Raw genomic sequence first — 21,535 nt, forward strand, 5'->3', positions numbered from 1 at the left:
CATCTGACTCGAAGATGGGCAGATGCGGCATCTCCTAAAACCCTCTCCAGTTTCAGAGAATGTGGCGGTGGGGAGAGAGCTGGGGCACAGTTCCTTGCTAGTTGGCTTAGAGGCACTAGAAGGGGAAGGGTAGCAAGAAGAGCGCGTGAGAATGCCAGATCTTGACTGAGTCTTTCCTAGTGGGACTTGGGAGGGTGCCAAGAGGGAGTCTAACTGTAATCATAGAGTTATAGAACTGGAAAAGATTTTAGAAATCATCTGCTAGGGGTGTCTGGGTGGCTCAGTTGGTTAAGCATTCAACTTTCGGTTTTGGCTCAGGTCATGATCTCATGGGTCATAGGATGGAGCTCCATGTCCAGGTCCCCACTCAGCGGGGAGCCTGCTTCAGGATTCTGTCTGCCCCTCCCCCTACTTACACACACACTCTCTCTAAAATAAATCTTTTTTAAAAAGATTTTTTTTTTTTTTTTAGAGAGAGAGAGAATGTGAGAGAGAGAGAGCACAAGCAGGGGCGAGGGATAGAGAGAGAAGTAGACTCCCTGCTGAACAGGGAGTCCCATGCAGGACTCGATTCCAGGACCCTGGGATCATGACCTGAGCCAAAGGCAGACGCTTAACCGACTGAGCCACCCAGGCACCCCTAAAATAAATAAATCTTAAAAAAAAAAAAGGAAATCATCTGGTAGTACAAGTGTCTTATTTGACAAGTGAGGAAATGAACGTGCAGAGAGGCTAAGTGACTTGCCCAAGGTCACATAGCTAATTGGAGGCCAAATCAGGACTAAGGCCCAAATTTCTTGCCTCAAGCTAGTGGTATTTCCCTTTTATCATCTTACCTCACGTAGTAATGTCCTGGTGGTTGCATTTTTTTCCCCCTGTACCACTGACTTTCATTTCTGAAATATTTTGACTTACAGTACCCTGAGACTCTGAATTTTCAGAGCCAATTCTTATGTCATTCAAAAGGCATTTTCAGCTGTTCCTGCTTTCTGAATCTTTGAATGATGGAATTTCCTCACGATATGCTTTAGAATTGAAATGCAAAGAGAAATGTTATCTTACTTGCCCTCCATGCTACTCAAATATCAAAAAAGTGCGGATCTGTGAATTGTGTTTCCTGCCATCAGCTGCCACCTCCTGCTGAGATCCATGTTCCGTGTGACAATGCCTGACAAAATGCAGGTCTACTCAACAGCCCTTTCCCCAGCCCACTCTTGGAACAGCTGCTGAGCTGCGACGCTTAGCTGGAGCCAGACAGCCCTGGGAGAGATTCATCAAGCTGGAGATGGCGCTCTCAACAAGTGACTTAAAACATCTGAGACAATCTCCCAGAAATGGATGGATTTGGTCTGCTGGCTGGGTTACTCTGTTTCAGGAAGACAGGTTTCTTCCACCTGGATGGCGTGTGTCATGTCCAGACTGAGGGCTCCAAGGGGCAATACATCGGGGGTGTAAATTGATTAATACTCTCACAGGCTGTTTGTAAATCTACAGGTTCTCAACACTTCCCGTCAGAGGCAGCAGACGCACAAGACAGAAAAACCCTGGCAGGCTGGTCCTGAGTGGGCTTTCTTGGATTGGCAAATGTTTTTAATCAAGAAGAAATTTTTTTTAACAATTTTTTAAAAAGATTTTATTTATTTATTTATGAGAGAGGGAGTGAGAGAGAGAATAAGCAGGGAGAGCAGCAGAGGGAGAGGGAGAAGCAGGCTCCCTGCTGAACAGGGAGCCCAACATGGGGCTCGATCCCAGGACGCTGGGATCATGACCTGAGCTGAAGGCAGACGTTTAACCGACTGAGCCACCCAGGCGCCCCAAGGAAAAGTGCTATCGTGGAAAATCTGGTGGCTTGTGGATTGGACAGTTGCCACCTGGGGCATTTGATGACCAAGGCACGTGCTTATCACAATGATCTTTCCTCTTCAGAACAACTCTCTCTCCGCTGATGCTGTCACTGAGCTGGTGAGCTGGATGAGCAGATTCTGGATGGCTCAGAATCAAGGGGGTGATGCTGCTCCGGGGGCCTGGCACATGATGAGACATGGCGCTGATTGTGGGGGGCAGTATTGCCATCTGCAAATGCTTTCTTCTTTTTTTTTTTTTTAAAGATTTTATTTCTTTATTCGACAGAGACAGAGACAGCCAGCAAGAGAGGGAACACAAGCAGGGGGAGTGGGAGAGGAAGAAGCAGGCTCACAGCGGAAGAGCCTGACGTGGGGCTCGATCCCATAACGCCGGGATCACGCCCTGAGCCGAAGGCAGACGCCCAACCGTGTGCCACCCAGGCGCCCCCAAGTGCTTTCTTCTATACAGAAGTAGTCCACCTATGGCTTAACTATTTTCTGAAGGAGAGGATAGTGGGGTCTAAACTCTTACAGGCTTGGCTGATGCTGCTGTCTGCTACAATGGAATATTCCCATAAATCAAAGCAATCACCTTTCCCAGGCTAATGTGAATCTTATGGGCACCAAGGGAGATCATTTTCATCGCTGGTTCCAGCCAGCATATTCATCCAGAGTCAAGGGTAGCTACTTTGCCATCTCAGGCTTTGATGCAAGTCACAAAAGCAGACATGGCTACTTACTCTTGCCTCTCCCATAAACAATGGAATACTTCAGCTAGATGTGTTTATTTCTGGATGCACCAGCATACTTTGCAGTCACATAAAACCTGGAAATTGCTGCTTTGCAAATATAGCAGAGCATAGATGCACATTTGAAACAGAAATGTAATGCTCATACCAGCCCTCCCTTTTCTCTCTCTGTTGTCTCGACTCAGACATTCAAAACTGGATTCCCTGGAAAAGTCCTGAATGTATGGTCTGCCTTGTTTTCACATTCAGGCTGTGGGCAGAGCAAGGCTAGGGGCATTTAAAGCTTCTGGACATGGATGTCCTTAGTGCTTCACCGATTGCTCCCTAAATAGTAAACAAAGAACTTAAAAAAATGAGTGAATGTCCCCTCTGGCCTAATTTTAAGAGAACGTGTCTTTAGCAATGAAGAATCCTCAGAGAAGCTTATACTGAGTCCCTCAAATCAGAGAAAGCAAATCATTCCAGAGACTATACACAAGTCTCTGAATGAACTTTCTGGACATTTTCCCCATAATTAGGATGGAGTATGTGTCCCTGGAGGGCTCCTGGGGATTACAGGGGGAGCTGTTGGTGGCTTTTTTTCTATAAATGCCTCCCCCCCTCCCCGGCTACTGTTTCGGCTATGCTTTAGCAATTATTTTTGTCTCATGAATGCATTTTGAAGAGTATGAGCATATTTTTTTTTCCAAAAAGGCTGACCTATCTCTAGGTTCTTTCAAAAGAGACCATAGTTTAGTAGCCTTCTGTGCTACGAATATGGTCCCTCCAGTAGAGGTCATCAGGATGTTCAGAAACTAATTCTTTAGCTCTCTAGTGGGACTCTTCCTGACTGTTTCTACTGAAGAGGTGTGGACAGCCTCTCCCACCTCTATCCACTGCTTTGCTCCCCATTCCACTGCTGGACGTATGATGGATATGAAGGGGAACCTGTTCCAAGATTCTTGACTGCGTCACCCATCTTGAGATAATAAAGAGGAGAGAGAAGGAGAGGGAGGTAGAGAAACTGGTAAAGAGATTGTCTGAGGAGAGAGTATGGTCCTNNTGAATGCCACCCCTCTAACAAAAGGGGTGGTGAAGGGCTACCTCCCACACCCAAGCCCAGAGAGGAGTTACTATGAGGGCACCCTAGAGGCAATCCTGAAATGTGTTCTTCTACGTGGGACTGACTCAGAGAGAACGGACTTCAGCCTTCGAAAAGCTAAACCAGACTGTGGACTTGGGTCTCTTTCCTGTCTGGAGGGTAGAGAGAGGAGGCAGATGGCCTGCATGAGGTCAGAGGCCAGACACAGCTGCTGGAATGGAGAGGACTGTCAGGACAGATGACGTGTGAGGGTCCAGAGCTGGACTGGGCTCAGCTTGGGCCCTATCCAAAAGGGCCTAGAGGGTCAGGGTACTTCAGCAGACAGCAGCTGCGAACAGACTGGGGATGTACTGGGGAGGCAGGGGGCCCTGCCAGTACGTAAGAGATCCAGCTGTCCTGAGGCATGGGAATTACAAGGAAAAGGGCCCTGCAAAAAAAAATCTGTGTTTGGGACCTGAAGGGACCTTTAGAACTGTCAGTTACCTAGAAGTGAGCAGAAAATTCCTAGGCCTGCTGGAATTTTCATCCAGGGGAGGAGAATATTATACCCACTCTGTACATTTAAAGTGGCAGTGAGGCAAAAATAAAGATGTATTTTAAACACATCACACATTGTATTTGCGGAATACACTGGATGCACTATGCTTCCCCCAAGGATCAGAGTTGATAGAAAGTTAGCGAAGGAAGTCTCCTGGAGGAATCCCATACCACATTTCATTTCCACTGGCCGAGTACATAATAATTCATGCGTGCCGCTTAACTTCTGTGAAATCTGAAGACCAGATCTCCCAGCAGCACACATTTTGGCATGTGCTCAGAAGATACAGGGGTAGCTTGCAGGTGTCTTGATCTGACCCATCTCCATGCCTCTTTCTAGCTCACAGCTCCCTCCACCCCTCGTACCCTCCACTCTCCACCCTCCACCACCTGGGCTGAAGGCTGGCTTTTCAGGTCAAAGGTAGAAGGAGTAGCAAGTGGGTATGACCGAGAGACTGCTAGAGGGCTGTGGAGTGCAGTGACTCCATAAAGCAAACGGGCAGCTTCCTGAAAGAACAAAGGGAAGGTTTCAGACCCTCCTGAGTGGACGTGGGGTGGCACAGACTGTTTCTGGGGGGAACTAATAGAGTCTTCTCCTCTTGTGTCTTTAGCTCCTGTCTGGAAGTCTGCAAACACACAGAGCTGTTTGTTTAGCTGTGTTTTTCTTTGATCCTCAGGAACTTTTCCTCTGCCTAAAGCAAATCCAATAGGCTGCAGCCCGGGCCTGGGGAGTGAGACGGCAACGTCTTTGGGTGCAGTTCGGCGTGCCCGCAGGTAAAGACCCGCGAGGGACGTCGGAGCGCTCAGGCGCACGCCCCCTTGCACCGAGGTTGGCAATCCCTGTGCGATGTGGGACTGCCATGTGAGGCTGTAAAAGGCAGAACGTCAGACACATTCGAGATAATGCGGACGAGCACATCTTCCTCCCCAATGTCAGACTTGCAACAGGTCTGGGTTTCCTTTGCTGTGTAAGTGCTTTTCTTTTTTCCCTTTCCTGAGACTGGAAATGATCCTTCCATGCCAGATTTTTCCATCCTCACTCTGAAGGCAAGCTGTTCTCCCCCCCGCCCCCCTGCCCGAGTGCTGAAACGACTTTCACATGCATTCGATCGACCACACACCAACGCCATTTGCCAGACAGGAGGAGCAGAAGTAGGCATGAGCGAGCAAGGAGGAACGACACACATTTTCGATCTTTCTGAGATTCAGGGAAAAAATGGGGAAAAGGAATACGTACATGAAAGGAGCAAGCAAGTGTGTTTATTTTTCTCCCCTTGTTCATCCTCAGAGCACAGCGCAGCTAAGCACGGGGCTCTGGAGCCGGACGGTCTGAATTCCAACTCCACCTGTCACTAGCTGGGACCTTGGGCTGCTTTCTTTAATCCCTGTGTGCCTCCATTTCTGCATCAGTAAAATGACAATAAAAATCCTATTTCCCTCAGAGGGCTTAAAAGGGTGCCGGTGCACAGGTGGTGTGATATATTTGTAGTTATGGTTATTTCCTCATTATCTAGTAATTTCCTGGGTCTGTCGAGATGTGAGGTGGGAAAGGAGAACGTGAAGAAAAGTTAGGTCCAACCTCTACCGGGTTACTTATCTGTGATTCGCAGCAATACCGCACGCCAGCTACACTTCATTCTCCATGCACGTTATTTTTAGACAGCATTAGAGCTCGTTCTAACGGTCTTGATGAGAAGTTGAATCTTTTCACCCATTTATTCACGCATCTGTGTTTGTTCATTTATGGATCAGTTATTTGAGTTAGGGCACTAGGCCATTTACAAACTTGTAAACAGCAAAGGATTTTCTTCTTAAGGAATCTCTATAGCCATTTGGTTGGTGACATCAACAATTAATCAGAATGACTGCGTTTGGAACATTCTGTTAGATCCCAATAAATAAAACTAATCAGAAATAAATGGGCTAGGAAAAATAGCTTGAAAATAAACTCAGTTTCTGTATTAAGAGACTGATTTTTCTAGCCATATTCCTGGATGCCATCAGTCTTCAGACTACAGAGGTGGCCTCGGGCCTCTTGTTCCTCAAATTTACCAGTAGCTTCCTCTACAATGACCCGGCATTTTTCCTTCTGTCGAACAGGAGCCCCCTGCTTCAAGATTAGGTTGGACACATCTACTGAAGGCCTGTCATGGACTAAACACTCTGAGTCTATTTTAGGCAAAAACAGTTTCGAGATTACGAATTACACAGGTGCAGACCATGATTCTGTATTTCATTTTTGGATGTATTTTAGCCCACAAGTTATGCCTTTCCACTTGTCAGCTGGGCTTTATGGGGATGTATGAAGTATGTATCCACTTTTAAAAATAAGGAATCTCACACATAACACATTTTCTCTTGAGAATGAAATAATATTTTATGGCAAGGAAAAGGATCTGTTTTTGATCGGGTTCTTCTTATGGGCTCGAGAAAAGCTATGCCGTCAGTGTTTTCAAACTGCTGGCAAAATTTTATCGGGCCTCCCAATATACTTCACTTAGACCACGAGCAGTGAAATGTCCGACGGTAAGCAAAGACGTCAACAAACGCAAAAATCACGGGACAGTCTTGTACCCTGAAAAGGGAACTTATCGTTTGACCTGTATCAGCCATTTACTCTTCTGGGCCACGACTCTCTCATGCTAAAAATTAGAAGTTTATCAGGGTGAAGATTAAATGACTATTAAGGTTCTTCTGCCCTGAAAGTGACTAGGACTCTAGGTCTGTGCTCTTTGGTACGGTAGCCACTGGCCAGCCACATGCGACCCCTCACACCTGAACTGCCGCTAGCTCAAACTGAGGTGCTCTGTCAATGGAAAACACACACCAGATTTTGAGGAGTTAATACAGAAGAAAGAATGCAAAATATTTTGAGCACATTGGGTTAAATAAAATAGATCATGAAAAGGAACTTCACCTATGTGTTTTACTGTGACTCCAGAAAATTCGAAATTACGTATGTGACTCACAGGATATTAATACTGGACAGCACCGCCCTAGACCTTCAAAACAAAGGGATGGGAATTTTTTAAGGACTTCAAATGTTTCAAGTCATTGTTTCAATATTGTGGTCATTATGCCTCTAAAAGTCATGTTTTCAAAGTCAAAATTCTTATCCACCCAAAACTAATAAACTGCGCGGGGAGAGATAATTTGCCACCAAGTTCCTCTTAAAGTTACTTTCTGTTGAGGACCTCGGGAAGTTCTACAGTCATTATACTCAACATTCAAACCCTATGGTAATGTCTCAATTACCCCATATGAGATTATCAGGAAATATACCAAAATGTTATTAAAAGTGATTATTTCCAGGTGGGGTGCTGAGTGATTTTTGCATTCTTTTTTATTCTTTTCTTCATGTTTCAATCTTTCAACAGTGAGGTCTGTTGGTTTCTTCATCAGAAAAAAAGCATATCTTTACAATTCAGGCTGAATAATTTTACAAATTCTACGAATATCACAAATATGTAAAAAAGAGACCAACTTAAAAGGAAATATCCCCAAAGGCTTTAATCTGCTTTTCTCCATTTCCAAATTTTCTGTAGTGAATAGGTTACTTCTATAAAGAGAAATAATACACCTTATTTTAACATCTCAATTTCCACCCACCCTTTAAACCTTAAACCAAAGTTAATTTGCATGCTGGTTTTCTTAGACCTCCCGAAGGTTTTCTCTCTCCTGTGTAAGACTAAAGAGCAGGCAAGAAGAAAGGGAGGCGGTAAACAGAAGGGGGAATGAACCATGAGAGACTATGGACTCTGGGAAACAAACTGAGGGCTTCGTGGGGGGGGATTGGGATAGGCCGGTGATGGGTAGTAAGGAGGGCACATATTGCATGGTGCACCGGGTGTTATATGCAAGTAATGAATCATGGAACATTGCATCAAAAACTAGGGATGTACTGTATGGTGACTAACATAATAAAAAAATATTATTAAAAAAAAAGAGCAGACACTTTAGGTTTTAGCTTCAATCTTGATGCTAACACAGCTATTTAATATTTTTATAACTACCATCAAACAGAACCAGAGTTCGAGTATGTGCGGAGGATGGTGAAGAAATCCAGGGGAAAGTTTAATATGCCACAATGTACGGGTTAGGCTGGACTGTACAAACACCCATCTAAAGGAATGCCGTTTCCATCTGAGTCCTGCAGCAACAGCGGAGAGCACCGCCTGCATGTAGCCCGGACCAGCTCACAGGGCCATGTGCACACTTTCTCTCTATCCCTCTCTTTCTTTCTTTCCTTCTCCTTTCTTTTTTCTTTTCTTTCTTTTCCTTTCTCTTTCTCTCTCTCTCTCTCTCTCTCTCACACACACACACACACACACACACACACACACACACACAGTGTGTGTCCTAGCCCAGTCCCGCTAAGCCTCCCCTGCAGTTGCTTTTTTCACTTGCCCTTCACCAGACCAGACCCAGCACCCTACACACTTCAGGTACCCACTTGAGGAAAAGTGTCTTTTTCTAATTCCCATCTGGTGACAACCCTGTGGACGATGGCGCTAAGCAGAGCAGAACTTACTGTTGGTAGTAAAGATGACTTCTCCTTCCTGCAGGGCGGGGTCTGTATCCGGGACCACCTGCAAGGCTCCCACCGTCCGGACAGCAGGGTCCAGAGTGACTGAACTTTCGTTTACAGTCGTGTCGCTCGCGCCTGTGATCTGGTTGGTGGGTGGGCCTCCCAGAGATCCATCGAAGTCGGTGGGCAAGTCATCCATGCAGTCGGCGTTGGGCTGATACAAACAGAAAAGGATCTGTTCTTAGTGCTTGTCGTCAAGTTAGAGATGAAAGGTTTACAGCCTAAGTATTTTGTCTCAGTGGAAAACCAAGTTCTTTACTGTTTTCCTCCTGAATCACTTAAAAAAAATATTCCATTATAGTTTCTGTAACTAACATGAAAACATCTTCCAAAATTTCCTTTTCAAGGGTTCCATTTAGATCTAGATATAACATTTTCATTCCAGGAGAAGCAATATTCATATATTACTATCATCTTGGGGGGGATAAGGCATTTATTTATAATGATAGCCCTTCCTTATCTATAATGTTTACTCCTCATATAGGAAGTAGCCGGCAGCTGATAATTACCCCTGAAGACCCATGCATTGCTTGCAAATGCACTGATGACAGCAGAGTAGGGGAGGGGCACAGAATCTGCCTCATGGTGCACTGTTTAGTAGAGATACACACAAAAGCACAGGGTGAGGCTGTTTTTGTTGTGGCGGTGGGTAAACATGAGCTAAAAGCCAGCTGTAAAAACTAACCTATTTACTTAACAGGCAAATTAATCATAGGTTTGTCAAATCCTCTAAATTAAAATTTTAGAATCCTAAAACTAGGGTGATGCCATCTAGTTTAATGATCCACTCATTGCAAGACTTCCCCTCCCTTCAGGCCCTCATCCTCGGATATCAGACAGCCTCACTTGAATAACATGAAAATGGGGAGCTCTCTGCTTTCGGGGCAGTCTGTGTTGGCTAGATCTGTTACACTATTCATCCTATCATTGGGCAAAATCTTACCCTTGGCAAGGTTTTCTCTTTGGTCTTAATTCTGCTATTTGAAATTATATTGAATATATTTATATCTCTTCCACAAACAGCTTTTAAAATGATTTTCAGTTGTTGTGCCTCTTTCTAAACTCCAAAATCATTTCAAAAAGATGGTGTTGCAGAGACACACGGTCTTGAGAAATATGAAGAACAGCCAGGACTTAAATTCTTCTTTGCTTGATCTAACCATCAACATTGCCTTGAGTGATGACCATTACGTGGTTTTGCACTTGCAATGGACGCAGATCAGGACAGGCAGGATCAGGGGAGGAAAATTCTGGATTGGCACTGATTGAATTAACATCACAATGGCTACACTGTGCTCAAAGTTCACCCAAAGGGAAAATCTATAACTCATGGACTCACGGGGAGCACAAAGCAAGAAACCCAAAGCGGGGGACTCTTGTCTTAATTTTCCACTCTTAAACCAGTCTCCCAAGCTCCACACCTGGGTTTCCAATAGTCAGCTGGAAATTTCCATCAGTCTCATAAAAAACTCAAATTCAGATCATTTCTTCTATCTCTGTATTTTCTCTTCATTTCACCTTCTTCATCTCTGTTGGAAGTGAGCCAATTCATTGAAACACAAGTTATCCAAAGTCAGTTCACTGAAAGACCAACCCACCATATTTATTAAACTTAGAGGTCGTAACACTGGACACGAGCAGGTATGTTATGGACTTTTTCTCCCCATTCCCAGCCTTCCTATTTCCTTCATAGTTTCTTCCCTGGTATATTTCATTCTCTACTTTCTTACCAGAGCACTTTTTAAAAAACAAAACAACTAAAAAAAATGGGGCGCCTGAGTGGCTCAGTCAGTTCATCATCTGTCTTTGGCTCAGGTCAAGATCCTGGAGTCCTGGGATCGAGGCTTGCATTGGCCTCCCTGTCAGAGGGGAGTCTGCTTCTCCCTCTAACCGTCCCCCCTCTCATGCTTTCTCCCCCTCACTCTCTTTCTCTCTCTCAAATAAATAGAAGTCTTAAAAACCCCCCAAAATGTATGATTCTTCTTTTCTCTTAAAGAATGAATTATAAGCTCCTTAGTGGGGCAAAATAGGGTCTCTACACCCTCACCTCAGCCAGCTTTTCTGGCCTCACCTCAGCCTTTGAAACACAGACCATATATTTGCTATCTCAGCGCTTCCCCTTATGCTGTTCCTCTGCTCAGCCCCAAACATCCTCACCCCCTTTCCCATCCCCAGGTCTCAAACTAACTGTGATGAATTACTAACCATCCTTCAATTCCCAGGCCAAATGTCACCTTTTCTAAGTAGTGTTCCCTCCCAGGTAGCATCTTTGATACTGTGACAGTTTGTAAGCATTTTTCTCTTTCTGTTACAGTTTATTTGTAACCGGGCTTATCTTTGTCTCACTCTACTGGTCCACAAGATTTCTTCTCCCCCCCCCCCAGTTTTATTCAGATATAACTGACATGTAACACTGGTAGTTTAGACAACAGGATGACTTGATACACACATATATACTGGACAATGATTAACACATAAGTTTAGTCAATATCCATTACCCCATATAATTAGAAGTTTATTCTTGTGATGAGAACTTTAAAGACCTACTCTCTTAGCAACTTTCAAACATACAATACAGGATTGTTACCATGCTGCACCTTACATCCCCAGGATTTTTTTATCTTATCATTTGACCACCCTCACCCACTTCACCCCCACCACAACCCCTGGCCTCTGGCAACTACCAGTCTGTTCTCTGTTTCTATGAGCTCAGGTTTTTACGTTCCACATATAAACGAGACATGGGCTTTTTAAAGTAAAGCCACTACATTATATTGGTCTTGAATTCCAAGCCCTATGCTCAGTAAATGTCAATTTGAATATTTTATCCCAGTCTCAGTTTACTGCTGTGAGAAGCTGGGAATGTTAGTATCCACCCTAGATCAATGAAGGGAGGATTTGAGAAAATGCTTTTAAAAATTGTCAAGCTGTGTGTGAAGGCAGGGTATGCTATTCAAGGGTAGAATATGCCACCCCAAAATGTGCCGCTGACGTAGGATTATTTTACAGTTAAACACAGTCAAGAAGAAGCAGATAAAGAGATGTTCTCTGCCCTCTTCCCACCTTATTTCTCTTGACAAAATACAATAAAAAAAGATACCCACTGTAATGGGAACTTCATGATCTGCAAGCTGTGCTTTCAGGTCATAAATTTGTAAAGGTGGCCTCCCTCCTTGTACCAGGAAGAGAAGAACATTCTTATCACCAGAGTCTGGGAGTTGACACCAAAATGGATCTGTAATAACACATCTTACTACCATGACCTCATCTACCATTAGTTTCCCTCATATATGTACTTTCCCACAATTTGCTTCCCTAGAAACTCAGGGTCCTTTTCCTTTGTCTTGTCACTTTTCTAAAAATTTTTCTTTCGTGAAGATGCTCTATATGTCCAGGTTCTACCACCCCTTTGAGTTACTCATCCCTCGGCGCTCCCATGCGCATGTGCAATGCACACGTGAGTAAATGTCTAGCTCTTTCTCTCTCTCTCTTTTTTTAAAGATTTTATTTATTTATTTGACAGAGAGACAGCCAGTGAGAGAGAGAACACAAGCAGGGGGAGTGGGAGAGGAAGAAGCAGGATCCCAGCACAGCAGGGAGCCTGATGCGGGGCTCGATCCCAGGACCCTGGGATTACACCCTGAGCTGAAGGCAGACGCTTAACGACTGAGCCACCCAGGCACCCCTAGCTGTTTTTCTCTCAGTAATCTTTTGCCAGTCTCATTTACAGGACCCCGACCAGAGAACCTAGGAAGGTAGAAGGGAAAAACATGTTTTTTCTTCCCCCACAGTATATAAAAGTACTTCTAAGCAAAACTGATTGTGTGTGGGGTGTCACGGAAGAAAAGATTTCATGATGAGAATACGCTGCTGGTTGGTCTTTCATCCAGAAGCATCTGAATGCAGTCACAGATGCGATAACAACTGACTTATTTTTCAAAATGTTGACTTCTCTTGTCGATATTGTTCCTTTGTTTTATCTCTTTTCTTTAAAAAAAAAAGTTATTAATTTTGATGCAGAATGTTCTCTTTTACTTTGTGGACTAGGAGGAACAGTATTATATCCTTAACAGAAGGGGAAAAGAGAAAGAGCTAATCAGCTCAGTGAGACTGCTAATTGTGGCATACATGGATAATTTGGCTTAGGTATAATATTTAATAGACCACAACTTACATAAACTCAGTTTATATCCACTCTAAGTGGTTCATCAAATAGAAGAATATTTTGAAAAGAAACCCAATTTATAGAGTTCCAAGAGAAATTACAGTCACAATGTTTAGCAGAGGTGACAAACGCCATCTGCAAGTGAATCCGGTATAGGTATTCAAATTCAGGTGAGCACCGGAAAACTCCTCAAATAAACCAATCTCTAAATAGCCAGGAACCTGGGAATACCCCAGCTACATGGGATTTCTATGCAGTAACTATCGTCCTGTTCCTATCAGGACAACAGTGACAGGAGAAGGTGTTTGCTGGGATACGAACCACCTGGCTGTCATGGTACCTTGTAGCACTCTCTGAGACCCGTGTTCTGTCGTCTACAAAGACACGCCTAGACCTGACTGGAGAGAAAGGAGGGTGAAGCACTGTTGTGTAGATAAAGGGATGAGAACACTTCTGACAAGAAACGGCCCCCTGCCCCTTTAAGGAGCAGTATTTTCTCTTTCTTTTTTTAAAGGTTTATTTATTTGAGCAAGAGAGAGAGATGTGAGAGAGAGGGCACACAGGGGGAGGGGCAGAGGGAGAGGGAGAATCCCAAACAGAACTTGTGATGCGGGGCTCGATCTCACGACCCTGATATCATGACCTGAGCCGAGATCAAGAGTAGGATGCTTAACTCAGCGCGCCACCCAGGCTCCCCAGTATTTATTTCTCTTGGCAAAATACAATAAAAAAAGATACCCACTGTAATGGGAACTTCATGATCTGCAAGCTGTGCTTTCACTCCTTAGCTCATTTGAGAGAAATCCACTTACGAAATGAAAATGTCCCCAGTTTCCAGCTTTCAACTGACAGGGATTTGCCTTATAGCACAGGTGTGTACAAGGATACTCAGTTAAAGACAACAAAACCAAAACTAAAAACGAGCCAAAAAATCCGTACCACCTGTATCTGGACAATTTAGTTGACCAAGATTACAACTGAGTCCTTGGTGAGCGAACACTGTTCAAAGGAGGGTCAGCCTGAAATTCATAGATCCGATTCTGTGACCGGCAGCCTTCAGACCCCAAAGGGCAACAAGGCCACAGACCTTGACCGAGCACTTGGCATATGAAAGGGATACAGAGATAAGAACCAACAGGCACTAATTGTTAGAGACTGACAAGCTCTTTTCAATTTTCCTTAAGAATGGAGTATAAGGAATTTAGAAAAAATATAAAACAATCTCTTCAAGCAGCATAGAAAGGCTTTCAGTCAGCTCTAGGAAGTGCTTGCTAATTGAGAAGGTGGCGAGCTTGTCCAGTGACATGGAAAGTTATACGAATGCAATAAAACGTCATCTTTCTGGTATAGTTCAGGCATAGTGCTACCCAATGGCGAAGTATGGAGAGGAACAACATCCCAAATTCCTCCCAGATCCAGACTTCAGTACCATTCTCTGGGACAAAACCAGAAAAGCCTTCGGGAGGCAAGAGGGTAGCCATATGCCTTGGTGTTTCCCGAGAAGTAGCACGCATGCTTTCTTCTTCCTGGAGGCTGTTTTGTTCTCTGGGTCAAGCTCAGATGCGTGTCATGTTCTTGTTCAGCTAGACTTATGAATCCTTAGTAAAATCCAAAAGATGCTACTCGTGTTTATTTTTCTGGAACTCAGGTGTGCTAAGTAAAATCCTATCGTCCATACTTGGTGGGCGGGGAACCATAAACAAAATGCCCAACTGCTAAAAGTGAAAATGTTATTCATTTTGGAAATAAGCCCAAGGGCCACGCAATAATTCTATTTTTAAAACAGTATCTTTTTCTCAACTCCTTCTCAAGTAGCTTCTGGAGAAGTCATACCTCCTCTGGAAAAGTCTGAAGTCAAATGCTATTTAGTACAAAACTTAACTACCAGGGGCAGTTTGGTTTCATTGTCCTGACCAGGAAGCACTGGAGCTTCGGAAATACCCTGAGGAACAGGAACTGGGTCAAATAACGTGAATGTCTACCTTTCACTGTAAGGATTCTAAAGACGTTGGAGACAAAAGACAACATACACATATGCAAGCACACACGTACATACATTCCCCCCTCCCCGTATGAACCAGGTGCAGCCAGAAATGTAAAAAGTGCAAACCCTGAGTTCAATTTTCTAAGCTCCCAATATCTGGTAGAGAGGTTGGGTTCTTACTAATATTTCATGTTCGCTGTAACTGATTTTCACCTTGAATGCATTACGCCTTTACAACTCTGGTCTGAAAATTTAATGCATTGCCTTTCAAAATCTAGCTCAAAGCCATGGTCACACGAGTTCATTTGTGTTTGGTGTATCAACCATGAAAAACAGCACACAGCTGGCGTGGACGCAGCTGGTACCGGGTAGAACACCGGGTAGAAAATTCAGCCAATGCCTGACCTCCGAATGCTTCCGGTGTGCCCTCTCCAACAGAGCCACTCTGCGAGTCCTAGGATAATTAGCCCTTTGGCATTAAAGGAAACCTTTGATATCTGATCCTTTCTTCTTCAGCGATATCTTGGGACCCTTAACATTCTCTTTATTCTCTGCCATTAGTGGTGAGAAGCGACAACAGAGAGGCTGCGGCAGAGTGGAGGGAACGGGGAGGAGGTTGCGCTCCGTATCCTGTTTGTCTAGCTGCTTTCGGACAGCGCCTATGTTTGTCCCACATCCCTGTGCAGCCCTCGGATCTGGTGGCCAGGCTCGCTTCCGGCCCTCACTGCAGCAGCTGGTGCCTCACCAACCACCCGCTTGTGGGCTTCGCGTGCATACGGTCCTGGGAAAGCCCTTCCCTGGAGCAGCGAGCCGGCCAGCTGGTGGGGTTCGCTTTGCACTGGGGGAGAGGCGAAATTTCATAAACACACAACTGAGGGCACCAGCGGGATGGTAGCGCTAGAATGAAGGGGCTCTGGCTCTGCTTTCCTGTTCAGTCAAGGTCTCTGCGGAGACCTGAGTTGAGCAGGGGCTCGGGGCCAGAGTCCCAGTGGCTGGCTTTCCCTCCCCTTGTTCAGGAGAGCTCCTTTCCCAGGAAAGCTAGGCGCAGGGCAGCCTCAGAAAGCACGGCACGCAGATGCCCTTGCAGACAGTGCGTGAGTAAGGACACAGGAGGCGAGCAATGGGCAACTGGGCCGTCCCCCCTCTGCCGTGTCCTGCCTGTGCTCACACCCTGGAGCCCAGATGAGAAGACTACAAGCTTCTCGAGAAGCAACATCTCGAGTCACAGGCGTGGATGTGGTGAGAGGGTCGTGATGTGCTCCAACTGAGAGAAGTGAGAGGAGAAATGTTTTCAGACATGGGTGTCCTCTTGGGGCCTCAGCGGATGATACCCCTGCTGTGTAGATGAGGGGTCAGAGAAAATCCACGTGTGATGTTTTCTCCCTGCTTTGGGGGTAATGCAGAAAGACACACATTACGATGCTGTAGGCTGGGCTGTGCTTACCGGGATCCCTAGGGCTTTAAGAATGTTCATCTTGCACATGGGACAGGTGCGATGGTCTAGAAGCCAGGGGTCAACACAGGACTTGTGGAAAAGATGCCTGCAATGAGAACCATACATCTTAGAGCGGCGGTAACTGCAGAGACGACCTAGTCCACCACAGCCCAGAGACTTGTCCAAGGTCACTCGACTGCTCAGAGGCAGAGCCAAGACTCAAACCTCCGTCTCCTAGCTCCTGGGCCAGGGAGCTTCCTCTTATACCCTGCACTGCTACAGTCAGAATTTGTCTGGATCCCAGGTCTGTCCTCTGTGATTCACAACTGAGTCTTTCAAGTTTCAGAAAATGTAGAGAATGACAGACTTTTCTCTTTCTCAGTAGGAAGAATGCTTAGCGGAAAGAATGTAAGCAGGGAGGCTGCATAAACCTTTGAGGAAAACTCGACAGAGGCTACTTGCAAATAAATCCAAAGTTTCTTTTTCCACGGTCAGAAGACAACTGCAAAATAAAGGCTTGTTTCCATTAATATTTGGGCTATTACACAAAAGGGCAGAAGAGCTCCTGGAAGCATTTAACAACACAGATGACATTTTATGTTGTGATGGCTGCTGGCTGTCAAGTCAGAAGCTGCAGTGAGCCGTCCTGTAGCCTTTACTGTTGGCGCAGCTGATGTGCTCAATGCCACTGCCGCTCTCACGCACCAGGCCCGGGAGCCTTCCCTGCGAGCCAGCAGAAGCGGGGCACTAGGAGGGGCAGGAGGGGGGCTTCCTAACTGACCTTTCACTCAACTTGGCTCTCAGGGGCCCAAGAGATCATCAGGGACCGCTCGAGTCAGAAGCTTTGCTTCTCACTCACAAGACTCCTGACCACAGGCAAAAGTAGTCAGAACTTCCTGCCTGGGGCAGGAAGAGAGGGAACGGTCTGTCTGAAGTATGAGGGCTTCGCAGGACATCCCGTCCGTGCCTGACCTCGTCCTCGGTGCTGCACTATTCCCGGAATACTTTACTCTCTCTCGCCTTTGTCTTCTTTCATAGTAACGGTTCTAATCGTTTACTTTGTGTTAGAGGGCTTTAGGCTCAAATGCTTCAAAGGGACCCTTAAACAAGGGAAGAGCGCAGCAAGGGCCAGCTTTTAAATGGAAACTGAGAAGAAACCCACGTGCTGAGGCTGGGGTTAGCTGTACACTGGACGGGATTAGGTTGGGGATTAGAACAGGAGGAGAGGAGCAACCTGCATGTGTCATCATGTTCCCAGATGATCGTTTGGAATGCCCGCAGATTTATTCCTTGGAAGATACACATCACACTCATTTGTTCCTACATCCATACATTCGGCCAACAAGTAACAAATGCCAAGGATCGTGCTCAACGTGGGGAATCAGCATGGTAATGATTTGGCTTCTTCCCTTAGGGGGTGTAACAGGAGGAGCAGATGTTAATAAAATACTAGAAATCAACTACTCAGCGACAACAGTGCGCGTATCGCATTAGAAGAACACGGGGTTCGGGGAGGCTTATAACTGGGAGACTTATCTAGTTTGGGTACTCAGGGGAGATCTTCCTGATGAAGTGGCAAAGCGAACACTTGAGGGCTACACGGACATTATCCGCATGGAGGGGAGGGGAGAAGAAGGAGGGCATTCTAGGCAGAATGATGGACTGGCACGAGAGCCCCGAGCTGGGCACAGGCAGAAGTGAGGGAGGGACTAACGCGGGATGAACCCTCCCACCCCCCAGTAGCAGTGCAGACCTCCCCATGTTCGGGCTCTTCACTAGGGGAGTAAGCTTGGAATCTGAACGTGCTCAGCAACTGGTGTTCCTTTGGGAAAACTGCTGGACATCATGATCCTTCTGACTGTTCTGGGGAGGCAGCCTCTGCTGCGTCTCCTGCACACGTGCTGGTGTCAGAACGACGGGAGGCCAGTCAGCAGCTGTCTGAGCCTCAATAAGTCTCTTCTGATCCCTAATCCTCAGATAACCCACCTGGAAGCTGGAGATACATGCAGAGACATCTTCCCAGAGTCTCCAGTCCGCAAAAGCTGGTAATTATTCTCGAATGCCCCTAGGCATTCCGCTCTGTGCACTGGCCATTCTGACATCTCTGTGATGGTAAGTTCTGTGGGTCAACCTGGCTAGGCTGCAGGGCCCAGTCATTCAATCAAACCCTAATCGAGGGGATGTCACAGATCTGGTTAACATCTATAGTCAGTTGACTTTACATAGAGGAGATGATCCTAATCTATTGAGGTGGGCCTTATCTAATCAGTTAAAGGCCATCAGAACAAAACTGAGGTTTTCTGAAGAAGCAGAAATTCTGCCTCCAGTCCACGGCATCAGATTCTGCCCGAATTCCTAGCCTGTAGGCCTGCCCTGCAGACTCCTGACTTGCCAGCCCTATAATTGTGTTAAGCCAATTTCTTGAAAAATCAATGCCTTGAAAACTCTCCCATATATATATATATATATATATATATATATATTATATAATATAGTACAATACAGTGGGATTCTTTGTAGAACACTGACCAGTACATCCCCCAATGAGAATATAAGGTCCATGAGAGCAAAATTCTTGCTTGCCTAATTCATCCGCGGCCTCTAGAATAGTTCCTGGCACAAAGGTGATGCTCAAGAAACATTTGCTACATGGATGGATACTTATCCAGAGGCCTGGTACTCCTCACTGCCTACTACCGCCATCAAGCCACATGGCCTCCCTCTAGCTAAATCTCTTTCACATGCTCTGCTTCCCTTCTATTCTCAAAGCTTCTCCCTCACTCCTAATCTTGTTAATGGTCTTTATTATTAAAATAACTTCTCAACTGCTCTCCATGCCACCAGCTTTTCCTGTTCTTTTCATCCCACTCATCCTTGCCAGATTTATCTTCCTAAAATACAGCACTGGTTGCGTCACCCCGTTGTTCCATTCTGTTCTGTGCTAGGAGCTGGGTACAAAGATGAATAAGACAAGGGCCCTCCACCAATGCAGGAGCACAGGGCTTCAGTGGGTCCCTCTGAACTGCAACAGAAAGGCCACTGAAAAGCCACACTCCCGGATCCACTGCTTTCTGGCTGTTTGGTCTTGGGCAAGTCTTAACATCTCCAAGACTCAGCTGCTCACCTGTGAAATTTTCCTCAAAGTTTGGAGTTTGCAAGTGAATGAGTCCGTGTGTGTGTGTGTGTGTGTGTGTGTGTGTGTGTGTGTTGGGGTAGAGGGGATAAATAATAACCGCAAGGCTTAAAACATAACTCCTGGCCCTCCTTAATTATAAGCTACCATTAATCTTATTCATACCACTGCACTATATCTTGTTTTTAGATATATTATTACTCTGATTGCTACTTTTTAGAATATACTTTTAACATTTTAACAAGTAAAGGCAAATTTGAAAAAATCAAAGGGAGAATAGGGCAAAAACTCCAAGTGCTAAAGTGACACAGAGGGTGATCGTGCTGATTATTAACTAACATTCATTTATTTCTAGCCCCATATTTCTTGTGTGGACCATCAAATATGAAGACTGCATCTTTATAATTGGGATTGCAAAACAATTCTTCCCTCCCCATGGAAAGAAAAATAAAAGTTACTAGGCTCAATAAATAAACAAAGAGATAGGGAAAGAATCGGGCCTTTAGTGAGATGCACCAATGGCTGAGTAAACATGTCTATGACAAAGTCAATCTCAACTCATCCTGTTTGTACCATCCACAGTACAGCACTGTTCCTTCCCCTGTTTCAACAAAGGCTGCGGGAGAAAGTCCATATTGAGGAACAATGGGACAAGAGAGTCTATCTCTTCACAATCCTGGCAAGCTGGAAACACAACAGAGGATTGACCAAAACTCTTCTCCCTCTGTAGTCATCAAAGGGAAGCAAATGTTTATGAAAAAGTTCTTCAAACACCTGACAAAAGATGATGCTGACAACCGCCTCATGACGCTGAGCTGATTATGAGTAATAAGTTCTCACCTTTTTTTTTTTTAGCAGTAATGACCCAGTTAAGCTCATTTTCACATTTATTAATTCTTTTTTGTTGTTGTTGTCCTTTTGCCTATGTGTGTGACACTCTCTCCAATTAAATAGCGTTTTCTTCTCCACATGGATGAAGAATGGAGCCCTTCTGGCCTATCTCATTCGTTTTCATGGGCTTTGTCAGCCCCTGACATTGACAGTAAAATTCCGTGGCTTCCCTTTTAGCACCAGTACAAGCTGCTTCATTCCCTTCAGTGACACGGTTATCAAAGAACACGAGTCTCTCAGGGACCCAGGCAACATGAACTATTTAAATAGGATGCATCTAGTGTTTCTATGGGTAGTCAGGATATTTTCTCAGAGCCTCAGAATCTTATTTGTAAAGTTGTCAATGAAGTCAGAGCTTTTAAATTAATAAACACAAATTTAACTTAATTAATAAATATCTACTGGTTACTAAATGCCTACGTTGTACCAGGCACGCTGTATACATTATTAGTTCATAACAGCTCTGTGAGGTAGAAATTATTATTCCCATTTTATGGAGGAGTAAGCTGAAGGTCATCGAAGTAAGTTCAACTCTCCAAAGAGCTAGTACGCTGCCGAGCTAGAGCTCAAACCCAGTCTGACAGCCAGTGGTTTTACCTAATTCTGCGCTCCACCACCCTCCTTCCCCTACTGACTGTCGTGGGTGGGGGGTTGGGGTGGGGTGGGAGAATTCAAAAACTGTTACTCTTTCCCAATGTATTTTTGTGGTTCAGCTTTAAGGAGGCAGTATCTTACAGGGGTTGGGGATCAGGCAAGACCAAGGGGACAAGTGATCTGCCTTAAGTATATTCACTTGGCTCCAAAAGGGAAAAGCTGTCAAACATTGGCCTCATCAGGACTATACTTAGATATTAGTTTGCTTGATTTATTTGGGAAGAGGCTAACACTGGCCTCTAAATGCTCTGTACTCCTCCATTCTCCACTGCCCAACGGATCTGGTAAATGTTGCGTTGGCAAGCTCTATCACCTTTCCACAAGATTTTCATGTTTGAATTATGAAGTACCAGAGAAAGTTATACCCAACTTTTTTTCAGGGCTTTCTTGACATGGTCTGGTTTCCCTTTCTTGCTTTAGCTTTCTGAAATGCAAACCTCACTCTGCAGACTTGGAATGCTCCAGCTGCCCCCC

The 21,535-nt window shown here is 45.1% G+C and overlaps 1 protein-coding gene across 1 annotated transcript in view; it reads right to left on the reverse strand.

Annotated features, from left to right (window-relative positions):
- Positions 1-21,535, reverse strand: part of RNF150 (ring finger protein 150) — a 261,431-nt gene that overhangs the window by 38,216 nt on the left and 201,680 nt on the right. The window contains exons 5-6 of the mRNA XM_008685424.2: positions 16,393-16,489; positions 8,743-8,953 (exon numbers count right to left, since the gene is read on the reverse strand). Coding sequence (XP_008683646.2) covers positions 8,743-8,953; positions 16,393-16,489 — 308 coding nt within the window. The remainder of the gene's footprint in view (positions 1-8,742; positions 8,954-16,392; positions 16,490-21,535) is intronic.

This window comes from Ursus maritimus, unplaced genomic scaffold (assembly GCF_017311325.1).
Source record: "Ursus maritimus isolate PB19 unplaced genomic scaffold, ASM1731132v1 scaffold_11, whole genome shotgun sequence".
NCBI classification, from domain to species: domain Eukaryota; kingdom Metazoa; phylum Chordata; class Mammalia; order Carnivora; family Ursidae; genus Ursus; species Ursus maritimus.